Source organism: Schistocerca gregaria, chromosome 1, assembly GCF_023897955.1.
Source record: "Schistocerca gregaria isolate iqSchGreg1 chromosome 1, iqSchGreg1.2, whole genome shotgun sequence".
In the NCBI taxonomy this organism is placed as follows: domain Eukaryota; kingdom Metazoa; phylum Arthropoda; class Insecta; order Orthoptera; family Acrididae; genus Schistocerca; species Schistocerca gregaria.
In genome coordinates, this window is record NC_064920.1 from 506,983,616 (window position 1) to 507,011,512 (window position 27,897).

Here is a 27,897-nt window from a genome sequence, read left to right on the forward strand (position 1 = left end):
CATGGATGGTCATACTGCACATTAACGTCCAGAAATAAGTGTCTGAATACTTTTGATCATATAGTGTATGTTTCCGTGTGTACCGTGGTATGAGTAGTGCTAACGTTACTGTAGCAAATGTATCAGCCGATGGCCGGGTGCTGGTGCAGGTGGAAAGCCGACGACCGAAGCGGCGCCGGCTGTGCCTGTGGCGGCGTCGGAAGCCGGCGGCGCCCACGACGCCGACGCTCACCGACCTGCCCCACGAGATGCTGTGCGCCGTGCTGTCGCGCATGCCGGCGCACGACGTCGCCGTCGCCAGGGCCGCCTGCTCACGGCTCAAGGTCAGTTACAGATGGCAAAACTTTTTCAAGTATCGATACGTCGCCTTCCGACAAATTGACTGAGTCTTATCGATATCAACGGCCTTACCGCAGTGGTAACACCGGTTCCCGTCAGATCACCGAAGTACTGTCGGGCTCGGATAGCACGCGGATGGGTGACCGTCCGCTTTTGCCATGCGCTGTGGGCAAGCGGGGTGCACTCAGACGTTGTCAGGTAAATTGAGGAGCTACGTGACTGAATAGTAGCGGCTCCGATTGCGGAAACTGGCAAAGGCCGGGAGAGCGTTGTGCTGACCACATGTCCCTCCAATCCGATTCCAGTAATACCTATAGGTTCAAGTTGACATGGCGATCGGTTAGTACCGTTATGGTCTTGCGAGACCTGTTCTGACGGAGTTAGTTTATCGATGCTAAAGGTATACGGAGTGGTCATAAACAGTCTGAAAACCTGGTAATGACGTTTCGGGGTAGGTTGCTGTGAGAAATAATGGTTAACGAAAAAACTGGACACGTTGCGACGTTTCCGATTTAATTAGCATTGAAGTTAGCCAGTCAGGTCGTTTCACGCACAAATTCAAGCGGCCCGCCAGGGACAGTGCTGATAAACGTGTTCTACGTTTAGTTACCTAAAACCAAACAAGAGGGCGATACAAATTTTTACATGGGATGCTAGTAAGGGTCAAACCCGAGTCAAAGGCTGAGCAGTCTCTTGCGCTATCATCTATGCTACTGACACTTATTGTATCTGGCGGGCCGCTTTAATTTGTGTGTGCAGTGGCCTGATTGATTAACTTCAATGCTAATTAACTCGGAAACGGTGGAACGTACGATTTTTGTTAACAGTTATTTGTCAGCATAGCCTACCTTGCAACACCCTTACAAGGTTTTCAGACTGTTTCTGACCGCCTTCTTTGCAGGCTGATTCCGTGATGATATTATATAGTTTCGGGGATGATGGAGAAGGGTAAAGGTATCAATTTGGCGTAAGGCACCCAGCTCCGGAAATGACCGAGTAGTAAGTTATAAACGAAATCGTCCTGATACCTCTGACAGTAAAATACTTGTATCGGTATTGTTGTTGCTAACACTGTATGGTAGCCAACTTCAAGGTGTGGTAGTATGGACCAAAACAATAAAAATATGTCAAGTAAACATGAGGTCTAAAGTGCAGACCTGTGGACGCTTGTTCATCTTCGCTACTCTGAAAAATATCTCTTCTACTGAACTCTGGAAGTTAACCTATCACATCAGTACCAGTACATGTATTCCATTGTAAGAAGTATCAGAACGTTTTCCCGCCAGTTCGAATCCTCCCTCGGGCATGGATGTCTGCATTGTTATTAGCATAAGTTAGAGTTAGTTTAAGTAGTGTGTAAGTCTAGGGACCGAAGACCTCAGCAGTTTGTTCCCTTAGGAATTCACACATACATTCTGCAGGGCTACTGTCGCACAACCACCGTTCTTGTAAAAGAGATTTACCAGCCGTGCGCGATCCTTCATGAAGAAAGTCATGGTGGGCGTCTCGGATTCAAACTGTGAAACAGCCGTGAGCCGCACGTCTGTTGGTGTACATAATCTGACGCGTGCAGTGCCATCTATTGGTCAAATTTCCGTTAAATTTTTTGTTCCATGACGTTTCCCCTTGTCTCACAAGGGAACCTCCCCATCACAACCCCCTCAGATTTAGTTATAAGTTGGCGCTGTGGATAGGCCTTGAAAAACTGAACACAGATTAATCGAGAAAACAGGAAGAAGTTATTTGGAACTATGAAAAAAAAGCAAAATATACAAACTGAGTAGTCCATGCGCAAGATAGGCAAAATCAAGGTTAATATGAGCCTAGGAGCGCCGTGGTCCCGTGAGCAGCTGCGGAACGAGAAGTCCTTGGTTCAAGTCCTCCCTCGAGTGAAAACTTCGATTTCTTATTTTCAGACAGATATCAAAGTTTAGGCACTCACACATAATCAACTTCGCTCTCCAAAATTCTAGGGAATGTTCAGATTTGCTTGGACATATGCAGCATTTGACGGGCTGCGCATGGAAAAATTTGAAAACCTTAAAAACATGTGTTTTGACAGAGCACAGGGAAAACTGTGCGACCGTGAAACTGTTGCATTCATTTGTTCCAGTTTATGTGACGAACTCTTATGTTTTCATCATTTTTTTGGGGGTGATTATCACATCCACAAGAAAACCTAAATCGGGCAAGGTAGAAGAATCTTTTTACCCATTCGCCAAGTGTACAAGTTAGGTGGGTCGACAACAGGTTCCTGTTCCGTCACCAGTGTCTTATAGAATATATCAGACGTGTTTTCCTGTTGAGGAATCGGTTGACCTATGACCTTGCGATGAAATGTTTTAGGTTCCCATTGGAGAGGGACGTCCTTTCGTCTACTAATCGCACAGTTTTGCGGTGCAGTCGCAAAACACAGACACTAAACTTATTACAGTGAACAGAGACGTCAATGAACGAACGGACAGATCATAACTTTGCGAAAATAAAGAAAGTAAACTTTTCACTCGAGGGAAGACTTGAACTAAGGACCTCTCGTTTCGCAGCTGCTCACGCTAACCACGGGACCACGATGCTCCTGAGCTCAAACCGTCCTTGATGTTGCCTACTCAGTTTGTATATTTTGCTTATTTTTTCATAGTTCCACACAACTTCTTCCTGTTTTCTCGATTGATCCGTGTTCACTTTTTCAAGGCCTATCCACTGTGCCAACTTATAACTGAATCTGAAGGGGGTGTAATGGGGAGGTTCCCTTGTCAGTAAGATGATGTTCTAATTTGAGCACTGGTTGTTTTTTGAAAGGGCTTTGAAACTGGAACTTTAATTACAGAAGCGTTGTACATGATGCATGTGTAATTTTTATTCCAAGGAAGAATTAGACGGACATCTAGTTGACTGTGCCCAGCTTAAATCAGTCTCAATGTAATACCTACTGGCAAAAACAAGTTTGTGAAATTTACAAAACTTGTTAATAAAGTGAAACTGCCTTTATTGGTTTACACTGATACAGAATGCATATTAGAATCAGTCGCTGGTTGCAGTTGTTGTAAAGATTCTGGTTCGCATTTCAGTCAGGCACTTTAGCATAGACCATTCAGTGTCGTTTATTCCACAGGGTGGAGAAAAACTGTAACGAAATTTTAACCCTGGATAGCTGATGCCAGTAGGAACCCAAATTACTAATGTGGTGTAGGTCGACAACGCACAAATGTTAAACTAGGGAAACTTGGCGCCACGTGCTCCGACTGGCCGCGGGATAGCCCTGTTGCCGGATGCTCTGGACAATGTATGACCGCTATTGCTTTGCCTGCCGAAAATCACGATGTATCGGAGGCGGCCCGCTCGCTCGGAGGTAGCGCGCCAGCCTTCCACTCTGGGGGCCTGGGGGCGAATCCGCCGGCATTCCGACACATCCATTGTAGTTTCGTGATAAAATGTAGCGGGGAAAAACTCGTCAAAAGGTGTTAGTTCGCGTACAGAAAGTCTTTTACAATTTGTGTCTGCCCAGAAAAGGGCCTTTTTTGTAGCTAAGACATTGTTTACTTAAAGCAGGTGCTCGAACTGGTGACCCTCTGAAGCGACACAAGACTGGTAACGTCGAACTCTTTCAAAGATCCCTGGCATTGCCCTGATGTGATTGGCGGTATCTTGAATGCGATCCGTTAATTCCTCTTCGTTTCTTGGTGGTTCGCGTCCTGGTGGGTGAACAAGAACCTTGAAGAATCCCCACAGGAAAAATCCCGGTGGCGTGAGGTGGTAATCGCGTGGGCCATGTCCTACGAGCACCTCTGCCACTTACCCGGCCGTCCAAGAGTTCATTTAAGTATCCGCCCACAGCACGACTGTTATGTGCGGGCGCTCCATCATGCTGCAACCACATGCGTAGCCGTACGTCCAGGGGAACATCTCCCAGCAGGCTGGGTAGAGTTCCTTGCAAAAAGTGAAGGTCATTTGCCCCGGTAAGTCGAGGAGATAGACGGACCAGCCCAATAAGATGGTCACCCACAATGTCTGCCCAAATGTTGAGCGAAAGTCGTTCCTGGTGTCCGTGGACGTACGTGACGTGAGGATTTCCCCTTGCCGAGTAATGAATGTTTCGAGTGTTGTAAAGACCATTCCGATGGAAGGTGCACTCGTTGGTAAACAACAAATTGGCGGGGAAGTCGGTATCTCGTGCAACAAGTCGCAGAAACCACCGGCAAAACCCTAGCCTGTGTTCGTCGTCCGCCACAGGATTTAGGTCTTCAACAGGGTGGAAACTAAATGGATGCTGGTCATCATCCATCAAAACCTCCCAGACTAACCGATGAGTGACCCTCATGTCGTGTCCAACTGCTCGAGTACTTGTTGTAGGTGCTTCCTCGAAGCGCTCGAGAGAAGTCTCTTCAAATGCAGCATCCCGTCGTGTTTGAGGTTCCAACATCACCATGATATCCCACTAACGAGCCCGTTTCGCCAAGTTGTCAGTGAATTGTTGTAAACATCTGCGGGTGTGGGTGGCATCTTGCTATGTACCGTTCCTCATACAACCGTCGAGCTACATGCGCATTACCGTCTGCTAGTCCATAAACAAAAGCCATATCTCGTTGTTCTTCAAACGAATACTGTGCCGCTATGTTTACTGTATGACTAAATCGCAGGCGACGTGTGTGTGCTCCGAAGTGAAGCTTACGTGTGAGTGCCTCTGACGTGAGGTGGAGACAAACAGCAAGACCTATTCGACACGTGTGCTTATCACGTTGGGGCGGTGACGGGGCGAGGGGCGTTTGTATGTGTGAACCGACAACCATATCGCTTCCCGCCAACAGACGAACGGCAACAGGGCAATCCCACGGCCAATCAGAGCGCGTGGCGCCATGTTCCCATAGTTCAGGAATGGTGCGTTGTCGAGCTGCACAGCATTAGTAATTTTGGTTCCTACTGGCATAAACTATCCAGGGTTAAAATTTCGTGACACAGTTTTTCTCCACCCTGTATACACTGCAGGTGTAACCAGGAATATTCGTGGTTTGAATCATACAGAGGCAACTATTGTGTGGAGCAGTGTACTAAACAGCTCTGTAAAATCGCTGATACCGTGAACGGCTTTTTATTGTAAACTAAAACTATGATATTCGTCCCCGAATAAGAATCAGCATTTTGCTCCGCAAAAGTCTGTAACATTTGCGCGATACCTTTTCAGGAAGACAGTGTGGAGGACTGGGATATTGTCATTTCACCGGTGTGTACCGAGGTGCAGCACATCCCAGCTGCCATGCGAATTATAGGTATCATTGTACTGTGCCCTTTGTTTTCCGAGCAATCTGCCCATCTAAGCAGTTACAATGGGCATATCTTGGAGGAGGAGGAGATTACTGTTTAACGTCCCGTCGACAACGAGGTCATTAGAGAGGAGCACAAGCTCGGATTAGGGAAGGATGGGGAAGAAAATCGGCCGTGCCCTTTCAAAGGAACCATCCCGGCATTTGTCTGGAGTGATCTAGGGAAATCACGGAAAACCTAAATCAAGATGGCCGGACGCGGGATTGAACCGTCGTCCTCCCGAATGCGGGCATATCTTGGTCGCAAACCCTTTGTGAACAAAAGACAACAGATCACGGTGAAGAAATTATGTTGAATGCATGTCGTGTTTCTGTTATACCATCGAATATTGTTCCAGTGATGCATCAGAAGAAGAGATGCAACATAAATTTCCGATTTATTGATTCACTAAATTTTCTGACTGCTCAGTCGAAAAGTGTGCATCTTAACTGAATGTAGAAGAACTCGAGACAATCAGGACGTATTTTCCAATGATCATAAGTTTAGTTAGCCAGAAGGGAATTTTCCCATGGGAACATGTAACCAAGGAATCGATTCGACTGAAAGGTCCCCTGCCTTCAGTGAAAAGGTTTTGAAGTCTATTAAAAGGTGTAACGATAACAGAGGTGTGCACTATATGGAATGCGTTCAGTTGCGAGACACTCGGAGAATACTGTGAGTTCGGTTTAAAAATTCATGAGGTGCTCTTTACCAATGAAAAAAGCTTTGGCGGTCTTTGCCTTAAGACATATAAACTGGACCCTGCACATTATATTACCCAACCTGGTTTCGAATATGATGCTCTTCTGAAAATTACCGAAGAGGAGTTGAAGCTAATAACCGGTGTAGAACAACTTCAGTTAGTGAAACGAGGCATCAGAATGGGGATTGTTCACTGATCCTGCACACATGCAGTTGCCTGCAATAGATTAATGCCCGATTATGATGAAGAAATAGATGAATGTTTCGTCATACACCTTGATGTGAATAACTTATACAGCTGGGTGATGCTGCAACATCTTCTCGTACCTAACTTTGGACGACTTCCTTTTAGACAGCATAAAAATTTTAATGTTGGAAAGTACCAGACGATTCGAACACAGAGTACACATTTGAGATAGATATCGAATTGAAGTAGTCACGATCTTCTTTCAGATTTATCCTTATGTCCAGAAAAAATGGTGCCATCATCAGAAAACAAAAAATCAAAGAAATTGTTTTTGTCCTTCAATGACAGAAAAGATTATGTCATTCATTACAGAAATTGGAAACAACGTGTGAAAAATAAATTGGTATCAAAAAAGATTCATCGAATCTTATCGTTTAGTCAAGTTCTCTGAATGACGCTATACAAAAAGATTAGTACACAATATCGCATAAGTAAACGGAATGACATTCAGGAAAATTTCTTCATACTCTTGAACAATGAGGTATTCGGCAAAAGCATGCAAAAGATGTGGGACATCAGACTTACAGCACTGTGGGAGAGCAGTTTTGGGGCAATTTCATTAATTGCCACATCTAATTTCCGAAAATCGGTCATTTTTATTCAAAATCTTGTCGACATTGAATTTCCCAACTAAACGTTATTTTCCACAAACCAAATGGCGATTTTTTGATATTTCGAAATCGTTCCTTTTCTCTTTCTATTATGGATACATACTGAACAAATTTCCGCCAAACTGAGCGAAAATGTGCTACACAGGCACTGAGAGCCTCACAAACCACAACGAGACTATCAATCTCTATGAGGGTCACAGGAGTGATGTGCGTAAGAGATTTGATATTTCGTGATTCTCAGCGAATAATAGACATAATATTCCGCTGGTGAATAAAAAGATGATTGGCTTGATGAAAGACGAACTGAATAGGGAGTCCACTGTAGAAGTTATGGGCATGCATTCAAAAATGTATGCGGTTGAGACCGGGTCTGCGCACGTATCGTGCAAGAGATGTAAAACTATCGTCTGCAGATAGGAGCACCTTCGAAGCAACATGTTGTTTCGCCTATTAAACAACTTCAAGTCTCTTGATCTCCTCATGATGAAAAAAGACATGTACTTCCAAATAAAGTAAATACTCTGGCCTCAGTACATAACCGCAACAAAAATGATGGTAGATGTAAATAAATGGTTTTTTCATTGAAAAAACGTAAATACTTGAAAAAAGACGATTGTCTATAATGCAAATGCCCAATAGATTTTTATTGTGAAAAAGTAAATACTTCAAAAATGTTATGTGAAAATTATAAAAATGTAAATAACCAAACAATAAGAGAAATATTGTTTGAAAAGACAATCTGTTTATAATCAATTTTATATGTAGCGTACGTTTTCTGTTTAATTTTCTTTTCTACTCTCTCTACACTTAGTCCTTTTCACACAACGTTAGTGAGGCATGTGCCTCTCAGCTGGACTGCATCTTATCGGGGTAGGTGAGACGTGCAGAGAGGTCTCCTCTCTCTCACTGCCTCGCAACAGCAACAGTGCGCTGCTCTGGCGTGCATGTGAGTAGTAACTACGAAAAAGCTGGAGAGGTCAGGGTATTTACGCTTTTTAGCAAAAAGATGCGAGAGATGACATTTAATAACGAGACGTAGCTGAATAGACGAGCACAAACACATTTGAAAGATAACATTTAGTGATAAATTTAAATGAAAAGAGATTTCTGAAGATACTTTCTTGGGAAATTTTTGCAATTTCTAGGCAAACTGACAAGAACTCATTACTGATCACATGTATGTTTAAGGAGTACTGTATAACTGATGTTCACTTAAGAGCCAAAGAAACTGGTACACCTGTCTAATATCGTGTAAGGCCCCCGCGAGGACGCAGAAGGTCCGCAGCACGATGTGGCATCGCCTCGACTAATGTCTGGAGTAGCGCTGGAGGAAATTGACACCATGAATCCTGCAGGGCTGTCCATAAATCCGTAGAAGTATGAGGGGGTGGAGTTCTACTCTGAATCGTACGTAGCAAGGCATCCCAGATATGCTCAATAATGTTCTTGTCTTCGGAGTCTGGTGGCCAGCAGAAGTGTTTAAACTTAGAAGAATGTTCCTGGAGCCACTCTGCAGCATTTCTGTACTTGTGGAGGTGTCGCATTGTCCTGGTGAATATGCCCAAGTCTGTCGGAATGCACAATGGGTATGAATGGATACAGGTGATCACCTGTCAGAGTCGTATCTAGAGTATCGGGGGTCCCATATCACTCGAAGTGCACACGCCTCACACCATTATGGAGACTCCACCAGCTTGAACAGTCCCTTGCTGACATGCAGGATCCAAAAATTCATGAAGTTTTCTCCATACCGTACAATCCATCCGCTCGATACAATTTGAAACCATACTCGTCCAACCGGGCAACATGTTTCCAGTCTTCAACAATCCAATGTGAGGCGTGAAGCTTTGTTTCGTGCAGTCATCAAGGGTACACGAGTGGGCTTTCGGCTCCGAAAGCCCATATCGATGATGTTTCGTTGGAAGGTTCGCACGCTGACACCTGCTGATGGCCCAGCATTGAAATCTACAGCATTTGCGGAAGAGTTGCCCTTCTGTCGCATTGATCGATTCTCTTCCGTCGTCTTTGGTCCCGTTCTTGCAGGATCTTTTCCCAGTTGCAGCGATGTGGGAGATTTGAAATTTTATGGGATTCCTGATATTCACAGTACATTAATGAGATGGCCGTACTGGAAAATCAGCACTTCATCGCTACCTCAGAGATACCATGTCCCATCGCTCGTGCGCCGACTATGGTTCACATGGCTCTGAGCACTATGGGACTTAACATCTGAGGTCATCAATCCCCTAAAACTTAGAACTGCTTAAACCTAACTAACCTAAGGACATCACACACATCCATGCCCGAGGCAGGATTCGAATCTGCGACAGTAGCGGTCACGCGGTTCCAGACTGAAGCGCCTAGAACCGCTCGGCCACACCGGCCGGCGCGCAGACTATAATACCACGTTCAAACTCACTTAAATTTTGATAACTTGTGTTGCAGCAGCAGTAACTGATGTAACAACTACGCCAGGGGCTCTATTCTGTATCTTTCCGCCATTTTGCCGATCGGTTCGGTACGCGAGGGCATCGAATGGTCTTGTTTTCGAAGGAGGGCCCCAACATTATTCTATAAACATTTCGGAAGCGATGCCGAACGATTCTAGCGAACCGAAGCTCTGTTGTCGGTTCTCCTTCCGCCAAACAATCAAAAGCTATCTGCCTTAGATCCGCACATGCTCACTGCAGCGCCACAGCGGCACGAATCCAAAGCCGCAAGCAGCCGAACAGGCACGCTGTTCTTCACAGTACCAAAAGTGTGGTTTCAGTACGTAATACTGCTCAAACTTCGCTGACCAAGTGCTTTCATGAATGCAAGATGATGACAGGATATCGAATCTGTTCTGGAAACTGTTATAAATGTCACATTATCTCATATTATTCTCATTCCCATTGACGTCTTGTTTTGGATTTTAAGTTTCAGAATACGAGTTAGGAATGGAGTGTAGTACCACATTGTACAAATACATCTATAAAAACACCCGAAAAATTCATAATTTTTTCTGTTTTTCGTCGTTCCTTCGTTGTTTCAAAATTCATGCAACCTATTGAAGGCAGTTTGTTTATTGTTTCACAAATAAAAGAAGCGAAACGTGTATGCCAATAAACAAACTGCCTTCAATTAGTTGCATAGACAGACATACCTCCATGAAACCGAAAAATTGTTTAAAAGAGTGTCAAAGAATAAGAAGAAGCATAGGCGAGTGTAGCTATCGACGTACTTTGTTGTTTATAACATGTATCTAACGAATCAAACTGTTTCATATATGATGGTGCAGTCGAAAAATATTATGGCGAGGATCTTTCATCTCTGTCAACTATTGTTAAGGATTCGACCGCAGATAAATACTTGTAACAAGCAAGAGTATAAAGACAATTGCTGCTAGTTTAATTCGCAGTAATTTAAGTTGTGATCTTAGTTTATTGTCTGGCCACACACTCGGAAATCATTATATATTCAGAAAAAATGGTAAATTATTTGTGAGAAGAAAAAAATGACACTGTCAGTTGTTTCACACACAGCAATTTCATCTTTCATTTCTTAAACAAATGGAAGTCACGAAATCGAATATACTCCTCACTGAGAAAGCGCGCTCTTACATTTAAATAACAACGAATATTTCAGAAAAATACTTTACTTTGATATTAGGGAAGTATCAGAATGTGTTACAAACACGAAGAGGAAAAAAAAAAATATTTTTGTTCCCAGCGGCCTTTGACACCGCAGTTCATACCTGCTTGGGTACTATGTAATTCCAGTTCAGAGGCAGGCTGATTTCGTTGTTACGTGTAACTTGTGTTTATTGAACTTAAGGAAGAACTCTACGAACTTGTGCATCAACCCAATACATAACACTGACGTAAAATTCAAACCACTTCAAGACCAAAGATATGTATTATATACGCAAAAATGGAATCTGTGTGCTTAAAAATTGTGTTCTTTGTGTGTAAGACGTAAATACATGAAGTTTTGGAAGGTTTCCTCTAACAGGCTTCATAAAATTCTTATCCATTGTAACTTAAAAGTCTTAAACGTGTTTCGATAATTAATAAGCAAACCATTTGCGGAAAAAAGTATGCAAAGTGACTAGCAATTTCAGCTAACTCTCTTGTGAAATACGTAAGCAGAGCCGACCTTTTCAAATTTAATGATTTTTTAAACACTTAATTACGAAAAAATAACAGATGCTTTCTGAGAATATTGACCAAAACTGTTTTTTTGATGTTACAATCATTCACAGTAACAACAATACAAACCATATTTCTAACAAAGGAAAACAGTCTATTATGAACTCACTTTCCACCTGGATGCATCCTGTTGATCATTAAATCCAAAGCTAAGACCGCTCAATACCTCTAAAAATAACAAATTCTAGGTGTAAAAAAGTCCCGCCAAACCGAATGAGTGGACCATACCGAAACCTAAAACCTCTCGGTACAGCTGTCGAAAAATCGGCAGAAGAACCGAGCGGTAGCAGGTCTCAGAAGCTTACAGAACAGCAACTTTGTATAAAGAACCGAAAATGGCGTCACTACCGAGGCTAACCTACTGCACTGATCGGTTTGAACTATGCAGAATAGGGCTCCAGACACTTGTTATCTTACGTAGGCGTTGCCGAACGGAGCGCCGTATTCTGTCTGTTTACATATCTGTATTTGAATATGCATGCCTATATCAATTTCTTTGGCGCTTCAGTGAATGATATACAGAGAGGCGTGTGTGCGCATGTCGTTTTACGTATATAATGAATATGTTTTGACAATGGAATCATTTTAATGTCAAACTAGAGGTACACATACGTATGTTAGGTAAATAACGTATTACTTTGTCCTTGGCGTAACTTTAATAGTAAGTCAGAGTAAACAGAGAGAGAAAATCACAGGTGTGTTTAATTAGTACAATATTTTTTGACGTATCAGTTACAGAGAACACACAAAGTACACAATTCTTTAAGTACAGAGATTTCATTTTCAGTGAATGGTACACTGTAATACATTTTTAAATAGGTCTTTAGGAGAGGAAATGAATTACCGAATAAAAAATACAGGCTGCCATTTAAAAAAGTCATACCGCTGCTCACATCTTTGTAAAAAACAAAGCTACAACGAAGGCAATCATACTGATTGATGTCCCCCTGAAAGCTAAAGACCATTTGCTTGAAACATTTTGTAGTTTGCTTCTGGACAAACAGTTATTTAGGGTGGTCAAGGTAAATGGGACACCCTGTATAATACATTTCTTTGGTCTTAAAGTGGTCTGAATATTACACCAGTGGTATTGGGTTGATGCACAAGTTCGTTGCGTTTTTTCTTAAGTCGAATAAACTCTAAGTTACACGTAACAGAGACTTTAGTCATCAATAATACATAATCCTTCACTATTTACAACAGTCTGCCAACGCTAGGGTAACTTTTCACTCCCACAACTGTAAAAATCACGTGGTTTTCATCCGGAAAGGAAGTCCTTGAGGGTTGTCCGACAGAAAACGAAAAGGTGAAAACGTGAGGGCGCAAGATCAGGTAAACAAGGTAGATACGGAATGACATCCCAACACAAGTCCTGTGTAGTGTTTTTTTTTTTTCAATCTAGCAGAATGTGGGCGGGCTCTATCGTGGAGTAGCTTTACTTCACTCATTCTTCCTGATCGTTGTTCTTTGATCGACGTTCCACCAGATACATAACATTATTTTTAGTGGCTGCTTGTAGGTACTTGAATGCGGAGTTACTGCTTTGTCTGGACTCAGTTTACTGCTTTGTCTGGGCTCAACCATTACTTTCTTTTCCTTATGTTAACATAAAGACACCATTTCTCGCCACCAGAAACGAAACAGATTGGAAATGGTCGGTGTTGTTCACGAGGCAATTGATGACGAGCAAGCAGAGATAACCACCTGATGATTTTCGTGATTTTAGTATGGTATCCATACACGCGATTTTTAAATCTTCCACATTACATGCAAATGTTGCTGGCGGAATGATCACAATTCATCACTTTTGACAGTTCTCGAATACACTGTGTGGATCATTGCGAATTAATGTCTTATTCCATCAACCTCGAAGGCCTTTCTGAACATGGAGAGTCACTGATGTCAAAATGATACTCCTTAAAGTGACAAAATCCTTTTCTTGCCTTTTTCTGTGCAGTGGCATTATCCCCATATACGGTGCAAATGTTTCTGGCTGCCACCGTTCCTATTACCTGTCTATTTAATTCAAACAGAAGAATGTGTCGGAAACGTTGCGATTTGTCCACATGGCTCTCCGTTTTCTAGGGTCCACAGCTCCATTCACTATCCCGAAATAACAAAAAAACAAAATTTAAACTCAAATAAAAAAGTGAAATACAAATAAAAAATGACAATCTATAGATAAGCACGTAGCAACCAGAATACCAACATGCAAAACAAAAACGCTGTGAACTTATTCACCAACCTAATATGTCCACAACTTTGACCTTGGCTTCACTCTAATGTTATGTCAGAGGCATATGACTTTCACGGAAATAATGGCTATATCTTTGACTTTAAACTGAGGGTTACATAATTTTTTACTGCTTAACTGCCACACATTTTGATATAATGCTCTGCTTGATTGGAGACTAGAAAAGAAGGAGAAAGAACATCGAAAACAAAGTAACTTGACACCATTTTTACACATCATTTAAATACTACCGTCTGAGTGGTTGGGGGCCGGGAGGGGTCAGGACCGTCATCAGCGAATCTTGTCATTAATATCTTCTAATCCTGAATTTTGATTCCTCTCCTGGAAATAAAGAGTTACAGTCCACTTCTCCTCAGAAGCATGGAAGAAAACTTCTAAAGTGTAGGTGTATACAGACTGCAGTATCGCTGCTGGAGGCTTCTAACCTCTCACACCCTCCTTATTTGTTACTGATTGTTGAAATCAATTTCCGCTGTGATATAATCGTTCTTTGAATGTATCCGTATGAAATATATAAGGGGCGAGCAAAAACGTTGCGTTGGAAGGCCGCGCAGTCCAGAATCGATATTCCAGTCAGGAAAATGGCCGTCAGCACTGAGACACTCATCCCACCGACACACTAGCTCGAAGATACCCGTTTGGTAATACACCATATCCTCTTGGTTGAAGACGTCGGTAACTGCCTGCTGCACATCCTCGGCAGACAGGAATCGTTAACCTTCAAGGCCCACATATCACGCAGCTGCCCTTGTTAACTTTTAAAAAAATAATTTTTGGCTGCTTCGAGGCTATGTGTTTCATAGCACACCGAGCGAGGCAACTACCTGCTGGGGCTTACATGTGTGTTAGGCGCGGTTTCCAGTTTATTTAACATCTTTTATATCAGTAAGTTCTCTTTTTTATATTTTTTTAAGTTTTGTTTACAAGTGTGTTTTGGGCTTTTAGTGTATCGGGCTGTTAACTGGCTCCGGAACATTTTGTCGGTCATATTCCGCTGTATTTTATTCTTATCTTATAGGACATCACATTTTTTTTCATATTCTGACCATTGCAGTTTCCTTTTGGGACCTTCGTATGTGCGGCGTCCCATGTGCTTAACACTAAATTTTTCCAGTCACTTGTTTTATTTTTTCGAGCTCCTCAACTTTTGCCAAATGGGGGTCATGCCATTTATATGAAAGATGATATTTTTTTCTCGTAGGCTAATCTGAAGATGCTTTGTATAAGGCGAAACGCGTCATTGGAGGCTAAATAACATTTAAAAACTCCAGTTGTACAACCAAGACTATTAGTTCTTTCATACACAACCGTAGTGCAACCAGTTGTATCTTGAAAAATGTCTTGTATATCACGATACATGCAGCACCGTGTCCAGTTTCAGTTCAGGGTCCTCCGTTCCCTGGGGACCGTGGCCAGAGATTGCTGAGGGAATCATGCGTGTGCAGATGGCCGGCGACGCAGTGCTGGACTTGGCGCTGAACCGGCTGGTGTCGCGGGCTGAGGTGCAGCTGGCGGCGGCCTACGGCGAGGAGTACGTGGCGGGCCAGTCGGGCGACGCCTGGAGGTGCCACTGGCTGTCCCACGTCAGCTGGACGCTCGCCTACGTGGCGCAGCAGGCCCGCATCTTGCGCGCCGTCTGCGTCCGGTACCTGCGCTCCTGGCCACAGGCAGGTGATTCCCCAGGCCCCTCCCACTCACCATGCCGCTTCGAAGTTACTCGGGAACGTTCACTTTCATGCAGTGGTTTATTTGTACCAACTTAATGGAAGGGGCCATTCTCAAATGGTTCTGAGCACTATGGAACTTAACACCTGAGGTCATCAGTCCTCTAGAACTTAGAACTACTTAAATCTATCTAACCTAAGGACATCACACACGTCCATGCCCGAGGCAGGATTCGAACCTGCGACCGTAGCGGTCACGCGGTTCCGGACTGAAGCGCCTACAACCGCTCGCCCACCGCGGCCGGCGACCATTCTCAATCCGTCTATACTCACAATCAGTGGCGGCTGTTGTGTAAGAGCACAAGAGCACTTGAACACCCTAACTTTGACACCATGCGGATTTATTGGTTATTTTTCTTGGAATGCTGTTAAATGTAATATACACTCCTGGAAATTGAAATAAGAACACCGTGAATTCATTGTCCCAGGAAGGGGAAACTTTATTGACACATTCCTGGGGTCAGATACATCACATGATCACACTGACAGAACCACAGGCACATAGACACAGGCAACAGAGCATGAACAATGTCGGCACTAGTACAGTGTATATCCACCTTTCACAGCAATGCAGGCTGCTATTCTCCCATGGAGACGATCGTAGAGATGATGGATGTAGTCCTGTGGAACGGCTTGCCTTGCCATTTCCACCTGGCGCCTCAGTTGGACCAGCGTTCGTGCTGGGCGTGCAGACCTCGTGAGACGACGCTTCATCCACTCCCAAACATGCTCAATGGGGGACAGATCCGGAGATCTTGCTGGCCAGGGTAATTGACTTACACCTTCTAGAGCACGTTGGGTGGCACGGGATACATGCGGACGTGCATTGTCCTGTTGGAACAGCAAGCTCCCTTTCCGGTCTAGGAATGGTAGAACGATGGGTTCGATGACGGTTTGGATGTACCGTGCACTATTCGGTGTCCCCTCGACGATCACCAGAGGTGTACGGCCAGTGTAGAAGATCGCTCCCCACACCATGATGCCGGGTGTTGGCCCTGTGTGCCTCGGTCGTATGCAGTCCTGATTGTGGCGCTCACCTGCACGGCGCCAAACACGCATACGACCATCATTGGCACCAAGGCAGAAGCGACTCTCATCGCTGAAGACGACACGTCTCCATTCGTCCCTCCATTCACGCCTGTCGCAACACCACTGGAGGCGGGCTGCACGATGTTGGGGCGTGAGCGGAAGACGGCCTAATGGTGTGCGGGACCGTAGCCCAGCTTCATGGAGACGGTTGCGAATGGTCCTCGCCGATACCCCAGGAGCAACAGTGTCCCTAATTTGCTGGGAAGTGGCGGCGCGGTCCCCTACGGCACTGCGTAAGATCCTACGGTCTTGGCGTGCATCCGTGCGTCGCTGCGGTCCGGTCCCAGGTCGACGGGCACGTGCACCTTCCTCCGACCACTGGCGACGACATCGATGTACTGTGGAGACCTCACGCCCCACGTGTTGAGCAATTCGGCGGTACGTCCACCCGGCCTCCCGCATGCCCACTATACGCCCTCGCTCAAAGTCCGTCAACTGCACATACGGTTCACGTCCACGCTGTCGCGGCGTGCTACCAGTGTTAAAGACTGCGATGGAGCTCCGTATGCCACGGCAAACTGGCTGACACTGACGGCGGCGGTGCACAAATGCTGCGCAGCTAGCGCCATTCGACGGCCAACACCGCGGTTCCTGGTGTGTCCGCTGTGCCGTGCCTGTGATCATTGCTTGTACAGCCCTCTCGCAGTGTCCGGAGCAAGTATGGTGGGTCTGACACACCGGTGTCAATGTGTTCTTTTTTCCATTTCCAGGAGTGTAGATGCGGTAATCTGAAATACAGGGCATTAAATCTATTGCGCTGTACTACATTGCTCCTCTGGACTCGGTGAAACTTGACATCAGGGTCGCTGGCACACCTTCACTTGTGCACGTTTTAACGAGCTCCTGCGCATGTGCAACTGGCGTGACGTAATTGCCTTACGGGCCAAATACGTACGGATTTGATAAACAATGTGCACAGTGCACGACTTGCGCTGCTAGCTCTTGGCAATCAACTACAAGTTTATGTCAGTGCCACCATGTGGTAGCACACTGCAGCAGACTTGTATCCACATTCGTGTGGCAAGAATCCCACTAGGCGGTAGCACACTCCACAGATATGCCAGTCACTCACTATATAGTGAAATTGAATCGGACATGAGTGCTATAGATATACTGATAGAAAAATTATTTTGTGGGATTCTGAATGGGATACAGTATATTAAGTTTTGGATTTTCTCATACACTAATCCATTTTAGGCAGAACCCTAAAGACCATCATCCTAAGATTGTGAGACTGTAGGCTTATCATGTTTCTGACATCCGTCGAACTTATGGTGGGTCAGGTTTATCAGTACTGTTGGCCCACATTGTACATATATCTGAACATTCACGGAAAGTTGTCTCACTGATTTCTCTGATATTAACGTAAATATGGGGTCGAAGACGATGTACTTTTGGTCCTTATTGCTCTCAGCCATTCATTTGTATTCTAGTCAAGGGACCTTGTTGGTAAACAGTACTACCTGAATTTAATAATTACCGCAAACTGCAGTTTGGGTATGGAGTTGGTTGTTTACTGTGAAGGAATCGGCTTTCCTGTGCAATGTCAACATGAAGTCTGTTGAACCTGTATTAAGTGCTAACAGAAAAGAAAATTACTAGGAAAAGTTAGCCGCAAAGGAAGTATGGCCTCTCAGACCAGATCCGTTGTCTGCGAAAGTGACAAAATCAAATAAGAGTGACTACAAGCGAACATTTAACAAAGAAGTGTATAAAAGCGTAAGTTGTTGTGTGGGTGCAACGTAAGAATGCCTGATTTTCAGCCCGCAAGTTAATTCGTTAACTAATACATGAATTAGGTATCTTGTTCATTTGGCCGCAAAAATTTTAAAAAGCACAAAAGCTCCCACTTACACAAGAATTCGAACGGAGAGAAGCGAAAGCTTAAACATGATTTCATTTTTCCCGTAAACTGTACGTAATTATGTAAAAAGCAACAAAATTCCACAAAGACAATTCTTACTTTGTTCAGACATGTTATGCATATTATTATTATTGTTGTTGTTGTTGATGTTGTTGTTCACAGCGGCTAAAGTTGTATAAATGTGTTAAGCATAACTGTTATACAGTAGATGCTATTAATTTCGCCCTCTCATATTTACCTAAATTTAAAAATTTGTGGACGCCCAGAATGTATACCTACGGGCTTCCACTGCTCACAATACGTCCAAAAGTTCTTTTCGAGCTCGTTTCAGGAAAACTCTATACTGACGGAGCTGTTCTGGACCTGTTGTGGAGCTGTTCATCACGTAATTGGTATCAAGCGATTAAACTGTAACTCAATTAGGAATTGTCGTCGATCAAATTAATATGAAAGCTCTCCCACAGGACGCCGGAGTACACTCTCGTATTCGTTGTGGCACGGAAATAAACAGCCTACACCTGTATTCTTGAGGAAATTCTTGCCTTGCCTTATACACGTGCTGTCTGAAAGCTTCTCATCTCATTCCAAACATGCTCTACGGGTGAAAAATCGAGAAATTTGGCAGACCAGTAAAGTATCTGTAGAACTTCATGGGGTTTGTGGTGTGAACTGTAATATGAGATCTTGTATTACCCTTCTGGAACATGCCATTTGGTACCCCAGTCGAAAAGGGTATGACAACAAGGTTGTTTATCGCTTGTTGCATAAAAGCGAGCTTCATCCTCTCTTCAGCGACTAGCAAATCAGTAATATGTTGTCTTACCCCATGATTTCAGGTACAGAAGAGATAAGTGTTTCGATAATCGCTCCACCCTGTGTAATTTCACCAGATCTTCTTCTATGGGTTGGTTGACGTCGGTCTGATCGCTAGAAATAGAAGTCACTCGTGCTGGTAGAGACGACAAAATATCCGTCATGTTCTAGTCTACTCTGGCTCCACATCTGTGATATAGTGTCAGCGCTAAACGACTCTTGGCAACTCGTTATCTTATCACAACTTCCAGTAATTTATTGCCGATCGTTATTTCTGACTGACACCCGGTAAACTCTGCCAAGATTTTAGTTGGTGTCATCTGTATATTCGCCAAAGGCAGTCAAACATTCGACCTTTCTCGAAGTCAGAAAGATAGGCTGCACAGGCATGACAGTAGTGCATCATTGGGCGTACGAGCACACTGATTTATGGATTTTCTGATCTCTGACCTTGAAAGTGATAGTTAAATGTGTCAAGGTCGCCTCCTCTAGGGCAATTGTATGAGTGAAAAATGGAGGAAAAATCAAGGACACCTCAAACTGGCATGCGTCTGCTCGTATCTCTCGATCAATTAATACTACAAAGTGCGACAAAACCAACGTCACCTCAAATTGGTATGTCTCGACACATCTCCACATCTCTAGACCAATTGCATGCCCTAAGATGGAGGCAAAAACTAAACAGATGGGTTGGGTGAGGGGGAATGAGTGCCCCCCCCCCCTCCCCGCCCCACTGTTCTCTCTCCCGCTCCCTCTAGGCCAGCTGTGTGAGTTTAATCACTCTTGTTCTGTTCACCATAGTGGATGTTTAAGCATAACGATATTTCATCAGAGATCAGCCGCCATTCACAAGCAGAATAAAAACAATAAGAAGTCTGTCACTTTTTAATGTAAGTATTAAACCACTACTCTCTCATTGTGTACGTGTGTGTGTAATTTCGCGAATACTTACGAGTTTTCCTTTTCTTTAACAGTGCAACAGTCTTCTGATGCAAGCCGCACTATTAGCTGCACCGTCACTCATCGAGCCGCAGTAGCAGCAGAATGCAGATGGATTACCTGTTTCATCAGACCAGCCATTAGAGTTTCCGGCGTCTGACCCACCGCAGCAGCAGCTCATAGCCGATCTACCAGATTTGCCGGATGTTCCCACGCGGTCGTTCGAGTTCCTGACATTGCGTTGCAGCCAAGTGGTCCCAGTATACCACAGCTCGCTACCACATATAATTTGACTGCGAGTGCCACGAAACTTATAAGTATAGGTACTGAACTAGAGGGCGACTGTCATGTAGTCATAGAAATCGAGACTGTTAAAAATTGGTTAAAGTGTATTACTATACATGGCCTGAGAGGGACTACCTACTTTTCATGATGGAGTGCATCGATACTCATCCGGCAAGTGAATACGATCTATCTTACGCTCCTACCAACAGCCGCTTCTTTAGCAGGAAAGTATCCACCATACATATCTACGCGGAAGCAGCGTTCATGGTAACATCTGGAGACTCGTCGGTTTATTTACGCCATTCGCTATGAACTTACGTGATCTAGAAAGTGCACTATGTATTGCAGCAGACTGACTGTGTTGGTAGCATTCTTTGCTCTGTTCAGTAACTATGTAAGCTATATGCGTGAGCGTAGTGTGCATGTGAATGAATTAGAACAACGTCTAAATTCATGAGGCCACACAGTGCCCAAGTCCTATATAACCATTAAATCCATAAAAGCTGTTTCAATACACGTATGCTAAAAATCAGTTTGAACATCCCAATTTATTCTATATGGACATGGACAGATTCATCTTTTGGGTGAAGGGATGTGATCAATATGAAGTAACAAGGTGCCAGCCCAACAGATTCGACACCTTTGGATATGTAGTCGACAATTCTTATGGTGTGATGCCTCTAAAGAATAAACTTGTCGACCTAATGAAAGACAAGGCCAGTTGCTTGCAGACTGTCGACTTTGTAGGAGTAAGTTCAAAAATACACTCCTGGAAATTGAAATAAGAACACCGTGAATTCATTGTCCCAGGAAGGGGAAACTTTATTGACACATTCCTGGGGTCAGATACATCACATGATTACACTGACAGAACCACAGGCACATAGACACAGGCAACAGAGCATGCACAATGTCGGCACTAGTACAGTGTATATCCACCTTTCGCAGCAATGCAGGCTGCTATTTTCCCATGGAGACGATCGTAGAGATGCTGGATGTAGTCATGTGGAACGGCTTGCCATGCCATTTCCACCTGGCGCTTCAGGTGGACCAGCGTTCGTGCTGGACGTGCAGACCGCTTGAGACGACGCTGCATCCAGTCCCAAACATGCTCAATGGGGGACTGATCCGGAGATCATGCTGGCCAAGGTAGTTGACTTACACCTTCTAGAGCACGTTGGGTGGCACGGGATACATGCGGACGTGCATTGTCCTGTTGGAACAGCAAGTTCCCTTGCCGGTCTAGGAATGGTAGAACGATGGGTTGGATGACGGTTTGGATGTACCGTGCACTATTCAGTGTCCCCTCGACGATCACCAGAGGTGTACAGCCAGTGTAGGAGATCGCTCCCCACACCATGATGCCGGGTGTTGGCCCTGTGTGCCTTGGTCGTATGCAGTCCTGATTGTGGTGCTCACCTGCACGGCGCCAAACACGCATACGACCATCATTGACACCAAGGCAGAAGCGACTCTCATCGCTGAAGACGACACGTCTCCATTCGTCCCTCCATTCACGCCTGTCGCGACACCACTGGAGGCGGGCTGCACGATGTTGGGGCGTGAGCGGAAGACGGCCTAACGGTGTGCGGGACTGTAGCCCAGCTTCATGGAGACGGTTGCGAATGGTCCTCGCGTATACCCCAGGAGCAACAGTGTCCCTAATTTGCTGGGAAGTGGCGGTGCGGTCCCCTACGGCACTGTGTAGGATCCTACGGTCTTGGCGTGCATCCGTGCGTCGCTGCGGTCCGGTCCCGGGTCGACGGGCACGTGCACCTTCCGCCGACCACTGGCGACAACATCGATGTACTGTGGAGACCTCACGCCCCACGTGTTGAGCAATTCGGCGGTACGTCCACCCGGCCTCCCGCATGCCCACTATACGCCCTCGCTCAAAGTCCGTCAACTGCACATACGGTTCACGTCCACGCTGTCGCGGCATGCTACCAGTGTTAAAGACTGCGATGGAGCTCTGTATGCCACGGCAAACCGGCTGACACTGACGACGGCGGTGCACAAATGCTGCGCAGCTAGCGCCATTCGACGGCCAACACCGCGGTTCCTGGTGTGTCCGCTGTGCCGTGCGTGTGATCATTGCTTGTACAGCCCTCTCGCAGTGTCCGGAGCAAGTTTGATGGGTCTGACACACCGGTGTCAATGTGTTCTTTTTTCCATTTCCAGGAGTGTATAATGCATACTGAAGAAATACAGGTGCCACCCAAAGGCAGGCGAAAGTTGTGCGTCGTGTGGCCTCAATGATGATTACAAGGAGTGCCTACTCGGTGGTGCTGTCACTATCCCCTATCTGGTGCACCAAGAAGACCATGTGGTACACTGAAAATAGGTCTCTTGCACTATGACGACTGCTGTTTCATTTATGAGGAAGGGGCTGAAATTCTCCCATACTCACACTGATCACTGAGATGTCAGAGGAAGAAGGAGTGGATGTATTTATTTGTAACAGGTGAAACTGTGTGTGTGTATAAGGAATGCACAGAGTGCTCCAGTTCCGTTAGGACTACTTGTGTGAAATTAAAACCTGCAATGATATTTTATGGCAGCATTTAGATCCTAGAAGTTTTGAAAAACAGTTGTGTAAAAAGTCAAAGCGTTAGCATTGCTGCAAAAGATGTCGTGGCCACGAATGTAACAGTACACGCCTGACACCTGGCAGAAAATGGCAGTCAGGCAACACAAGTTTGTTGAGTACCCCAGCATCAGCGTTTGTGGACGCGAATTCGCCGAATTCGACCCGAATACTGAGAAGCAGGTTTCTCCACGACGACACCCCAGCCCACAAGTCAAAGTCTGTGCATGAGTCTTTTTGTCAAGAGAATGGGTCACACTCCTGGATCACCCACCATGTTCACTGGATTTGCCCCCAGACAACTTGTGGTTGCTCCTCAAACTGAAGTCGGCAATGAAGGACACCGTCACGGTTCAAATGAGGACATCCAAGACAACTATACTGCAGTACTAAACGCAACTCCAAAGAAGGTCTGCAGTGACTTTATCAAAACGCTTTTAAAACAATTTCAGCTATGTTTTGATTCAGGGAAAGAGTATGTTGAATAAATACAATGATTTTATGAACATAATCGATGACTTTTATTCTTCAGAGCCACAGCCCTAACGGAACTGCGACACACTGTGTAGTTTGAACAGTCTGTCATAGTGTAAATATATGTGAATCTATTGTGAGTGAGCTGATTGCACACCGTATGTGTGTGTGTGTGTGTGTGTGTGTGTGTGTGTGTGTGTGTGTGCGTGTGTGTGTGTGTGTATGTTTCTAGTCATCATGATTCCAGCATATACATGTGCACGTTGAACAAACAAAAGAATGTATCTCTGAAAGAACTGCACGAAAGAAAATATGTAGTATACGTATATCTTTTGAATTCACCGGAAACTAATTTACATCTCACTATTTCTTCTTAAAAGAAAATCCACTGATGCCCACAAACCCAGGGACATTCACAGTTCAAACTGAATTTCCACTTGGAACGGAACTCATTTTAGAGAGAGCTAAACATGCATTAACTTTATTTTTTAAACTGAGCTAAAATCCTAAAGAAGAGTTTCTGTGTGTCCTGAAGCTGCGGTATATTGTTGGAGAGCTGCCACTTAGCAGACAGTGGAAACTCGAATAGCTGAGTCTCCTGATGTCATATGTTCGGTATGTTGATGTCTGATGATAAATTATTTTGGTGTCGCTGCTTCAATCGAACGTGAGTGGTCTTTCACGTTGTGTGAGAAATAATGAAAACACACATAATATTGAGCAATGAGAGGTATTTTATATTAGTTGTTACTTTCAGACAATCTTCATATTCTTTTTACTTTGTCAGGGGACCGGGGTCTGATCTCTGATGATGCTTCATGACGCTGAACCATCCTCTTGCCAAACAGAACACGAGTGATGAGACTCACACAACTAGCCCCCCCCCCCCCCTCCGCCGCCAAGAGGGCAATACTTCATCAAACATTTTAGTTTTTCACGCTATTTTTAAGCATTATAATTGGTCTAGAAATGTGGGGAAGGATGGGAGGGAAAGTGGAGTTGTGGGAGGGATATCCTCGACTCACGCCGGAGAGATGGATCACCTTCATTTTCCCGCCATTTTTAAGCCAAACGATTGCCTTAGAGGAGTGGGCAGCCATGTGTCATAACAGGCGACTTCGAAATTTGTCAGTTTGACGTGATCTTGATTTTCTCGCCGTTTTAAATCATTCAGTTGCCCAAGAGGAGGTGACCTTGACATATGTCATATTGATGTCACTGAAATGTCACTTCGAAGATTATAGGTCAAGAAACCCTTAAATTAGTGTATTCTAATGAAAGAACGGCTTGTTTTCGAACTAAAAATAAGCTCCCACAAGGATAAAATTATTCAACGTTCGCCGGTGTAACAGTAATCAGTCTTCTGGCAGCAACGCCAAGAAAACGCAGAGAACAGAAGCAATCGTTTTTCATAGATGCTGTCGTATCCTTTGAACGTCCAGTTGTAGAATGGTTACAGTATATCTTTTAAGAGATTCCTATTGTTGGCAAGCTTGAAGTACACCAAAGTTTTCACCATGATTTAAAATGCAGTGGTAGTGTTCTTCACAGCTTAAGAAAGTTTGTTTCCTGAAGGCAGCTGTACCGTAGAAAAAATGGAAGGTGTACAATTGGTAGAGAAGTTTCATATATATGACAAAATGACAGAAAGGAGCTGGGAGGCTACGTCTGCTGAAACTGTTCAAGACCTTGATAGTAGTTCCTGCAGAACTATTTTATGCTGACTACACTCTGTCAGATTGTACGTCACATGTCGTTGCAACACAAGGAATCTCGCCTGGCATCGTACCAGATTGTTGCAGTATAATGAACATTTAGATTGGGCCGGGATCTGTCTTTTGAGGTGATTATCTCGAAAGAATTGTTGTTACCTGCTAAAATGGAGAGATTGGGAAATCTATAGCTACATACAAAAAACTAGAATGTGACAATCGGAGTGGGCCTGAAGTCATAGCTATGCAGATGTTATTATCCGCATAATGACATTCAGCATATGTTTGCGGTAGGACAAATAGTAGAATGGCTTGAAACAAGGGACTGGAAGGTACACTGTCCTTTTCAGTGATGCAGATGGCTTCGTCCAGTTACTCATAATTCCGCGACATTTGTGGTATTTTGGAGTGAAAATATCGAGAGAATATTTTGAACATATCACTTGATAAACCTGAATTCTAAAGAACGTGCATGTAACATTCTGAGTTGACGTATTTACCAGAAGTTCCCCTGTCGTAAAGACACTTCTCGCCTTTTCATAAGTAAACTCGTTATGTTATATGGACGTCAATATGGTTTTTTGATGTCCAAGCAGAGAACTGGAATACTATTACTTGAAGAATGTCTTATCATTTATGGTAAGAGAAAAGAACCAGTTAGCCAGTTGACAACTTAAGTATAGTGTCTGAGATGATCAACCAAAACTTACAGTAACTTCATTGTACTTACGACAGTTTAAAAATCAAAAGAATAGCAGAACTTCACCTAAATGCATTTTATAAGAGAGCACCATCATATAAAGAACCATTTCATGAGAGATTAAGATGTGTGGCCTCAGTATTGCTCTGAAATAACAGAAAAAGCTTGAAACCCACAGATCCATACCAAATTATATTAACAGAGAAACTCTAGATCGATTCAATATTATATACATGTATTATTTTTCGACTTTATTGATTATGAGGGTTCTCATGACACTCTCAATACTTTCACGATTTCGAGACAGAGACAACACTATAATTATATTTCTTGTTGTTCTGTGAACCACAAAGACAATATTCTGTATCCCATTCCCTTTTTTAGGTTCCATTGCATGAGAGATCTTTGATTGTAGGTTTACAAGGAGAGTAGAATCAGAATGAGATTTTCACTCTGCAGCGGAGTGTGCGCTCATATGAAACTTCCTGGCAGATTAAAACTGTGTGCCCGACCGAGACTCGAACTCGGGACCTTTGCCTTTCGCGGGCAAGTGTTCTACCTAGAGCACTTGCCCGCGAAAGGCAAAGGTCCCGAGTTCGAGTCTCGGTCGGGCACACAGTTTTAATCTGCCAGGAAGTTTCAGAGTAGAATCAGTTATAGGTTTGTTGAAGAAACAGTTGGTGTTCTCGTTTAAGTGCTTTACAGAAAGTAAACCGTAAATCATGGTGAACAGATGAGGATTCATTTGGCAATGTCCAAAAGTCATTCTGCATTTCCTTTCCCCATTCACAAAGTGTACATTTCACTATGAACAACACTTGTATTTTTAGTGGCACACTGCCAATCTAAGAAAACTGAAGACAGTTTAAAGCATGTTTTAATGTTGCCAGTGTTGATATTGGATTTCATTAATTACCCCTAAAGGACGATCGTTTCAGCCTACTCACGGTGGCGTCCTCTGCGACAGGTGAGTCGTGCAGACATTACACCAGCTTCTACGGAGGGCTGGTGCTGGACGAGGCGCACCAAGTTCTGCAGGGAGCGGCGCAGTGCGTGCGCGACCGCAAGTTGCACATGCAGCTGCTGCACGTGGGGCAGCTGCGGAGCCTGGTGGAGCGCTGGCTGCACCACTTCCACTCGCAGGTGGAGCAGCAGCTGCTCGTCAACTCGGCCGCTGGGCTGTCCCCGCCGCCCGGCTGCAAGCCGCTGGACATCCTCGACTGCTGTGCCGACATAGAGCGCCACCTCGAAGTCTCCTGGGATGAGACAGGTCTGTCGCTAAGAATAGTGTCACTCGGTTTAAAGTCACCCAGCACTGGTTAACAGGGTTAGTTCACCATAAACCTTGTCTATTAACACCCCATACAGTGACAAACGTAGAAGACATATTTTTTTTTGAAAATGATAAAAGATATTTATATGGCCAGCTGCAGGTTTTTTCTGCATAAATGACTATTATTTCTATTGACTTAGTATATTTAAAAGAGTTTTATAGTTATATCAAAGTTATATTCCTTCTAGTGTCATACTAGTGAATATCAAACTCAGAGCTATTGTTGATCACAACTTTCGTATGTGACCAAAAGTACTATGAGTCTGTGGTTAATACTCCCAGTTGCTAAAAAGAGAAGCCTACAAAACATATTGTGTGGCTCAAACACATAATTCGAATTACTTCATTTTTTGTTGTTAATAATTTTTCCCTAACTAAGAATGACACAGTTTGCTTGTCACTATGGTTATAAATCTGAGTCAGGCCTGCAGATTGTTGTCTGCTATATCTGAACAATTCAAATAATTGACCAAAATTATCATGACAAACACTAAACGAAGATTCAAGTGTAGGGGAGATCGAGAAACCTCTCAACACGTGATAAACAAATTTTTTGTCATACTGGATGAGTGAGTGCAATGCTTATTACCTTCTTTGAACATTAAATAACTGATCATTATATTTTTCACTGTTCACATTAAATACTCCATCACAACGAGAACTAGTCTGCAGCTCGTGGTCTATTGGCTACCGTTGCTGGCTTTCGATCATGGGAGCCCGGGTTCGATTCCCGGCA

The 27,897-nt window shown here is 44.1% G+C and overlaps 1 protein-coding gene across 1 annotated transcript in view; it reads left to right on the forward strand.

The window, feature by feature from the left end:
- The first annotated feature begins 248 nt into the window (after positions 1 to 248).
- The window catches only part of LOC126355426 (uncharacterized), a 66,829-nt gene continuing 39,180 nt past the window's right edge, over positions 249 to 27,897 (forward strand). Inside the window, exons 1-3 of the mRNA XM_050005770.1 lie at positions 249 to 323; positions 15,087 to 15,312; positions 26,796 to 27,098. Coding sequence (XP_049861727.1) covers positions 249 to 323; positions 15,087 to 15,312; positions 26,796 to 27,098 — 604 coding nt within the window. The remainder of the gene's footprint in view (positions 324 to 15,086; positions 15,313 to 26,795; positions 27,099 to 27,897) is intronic.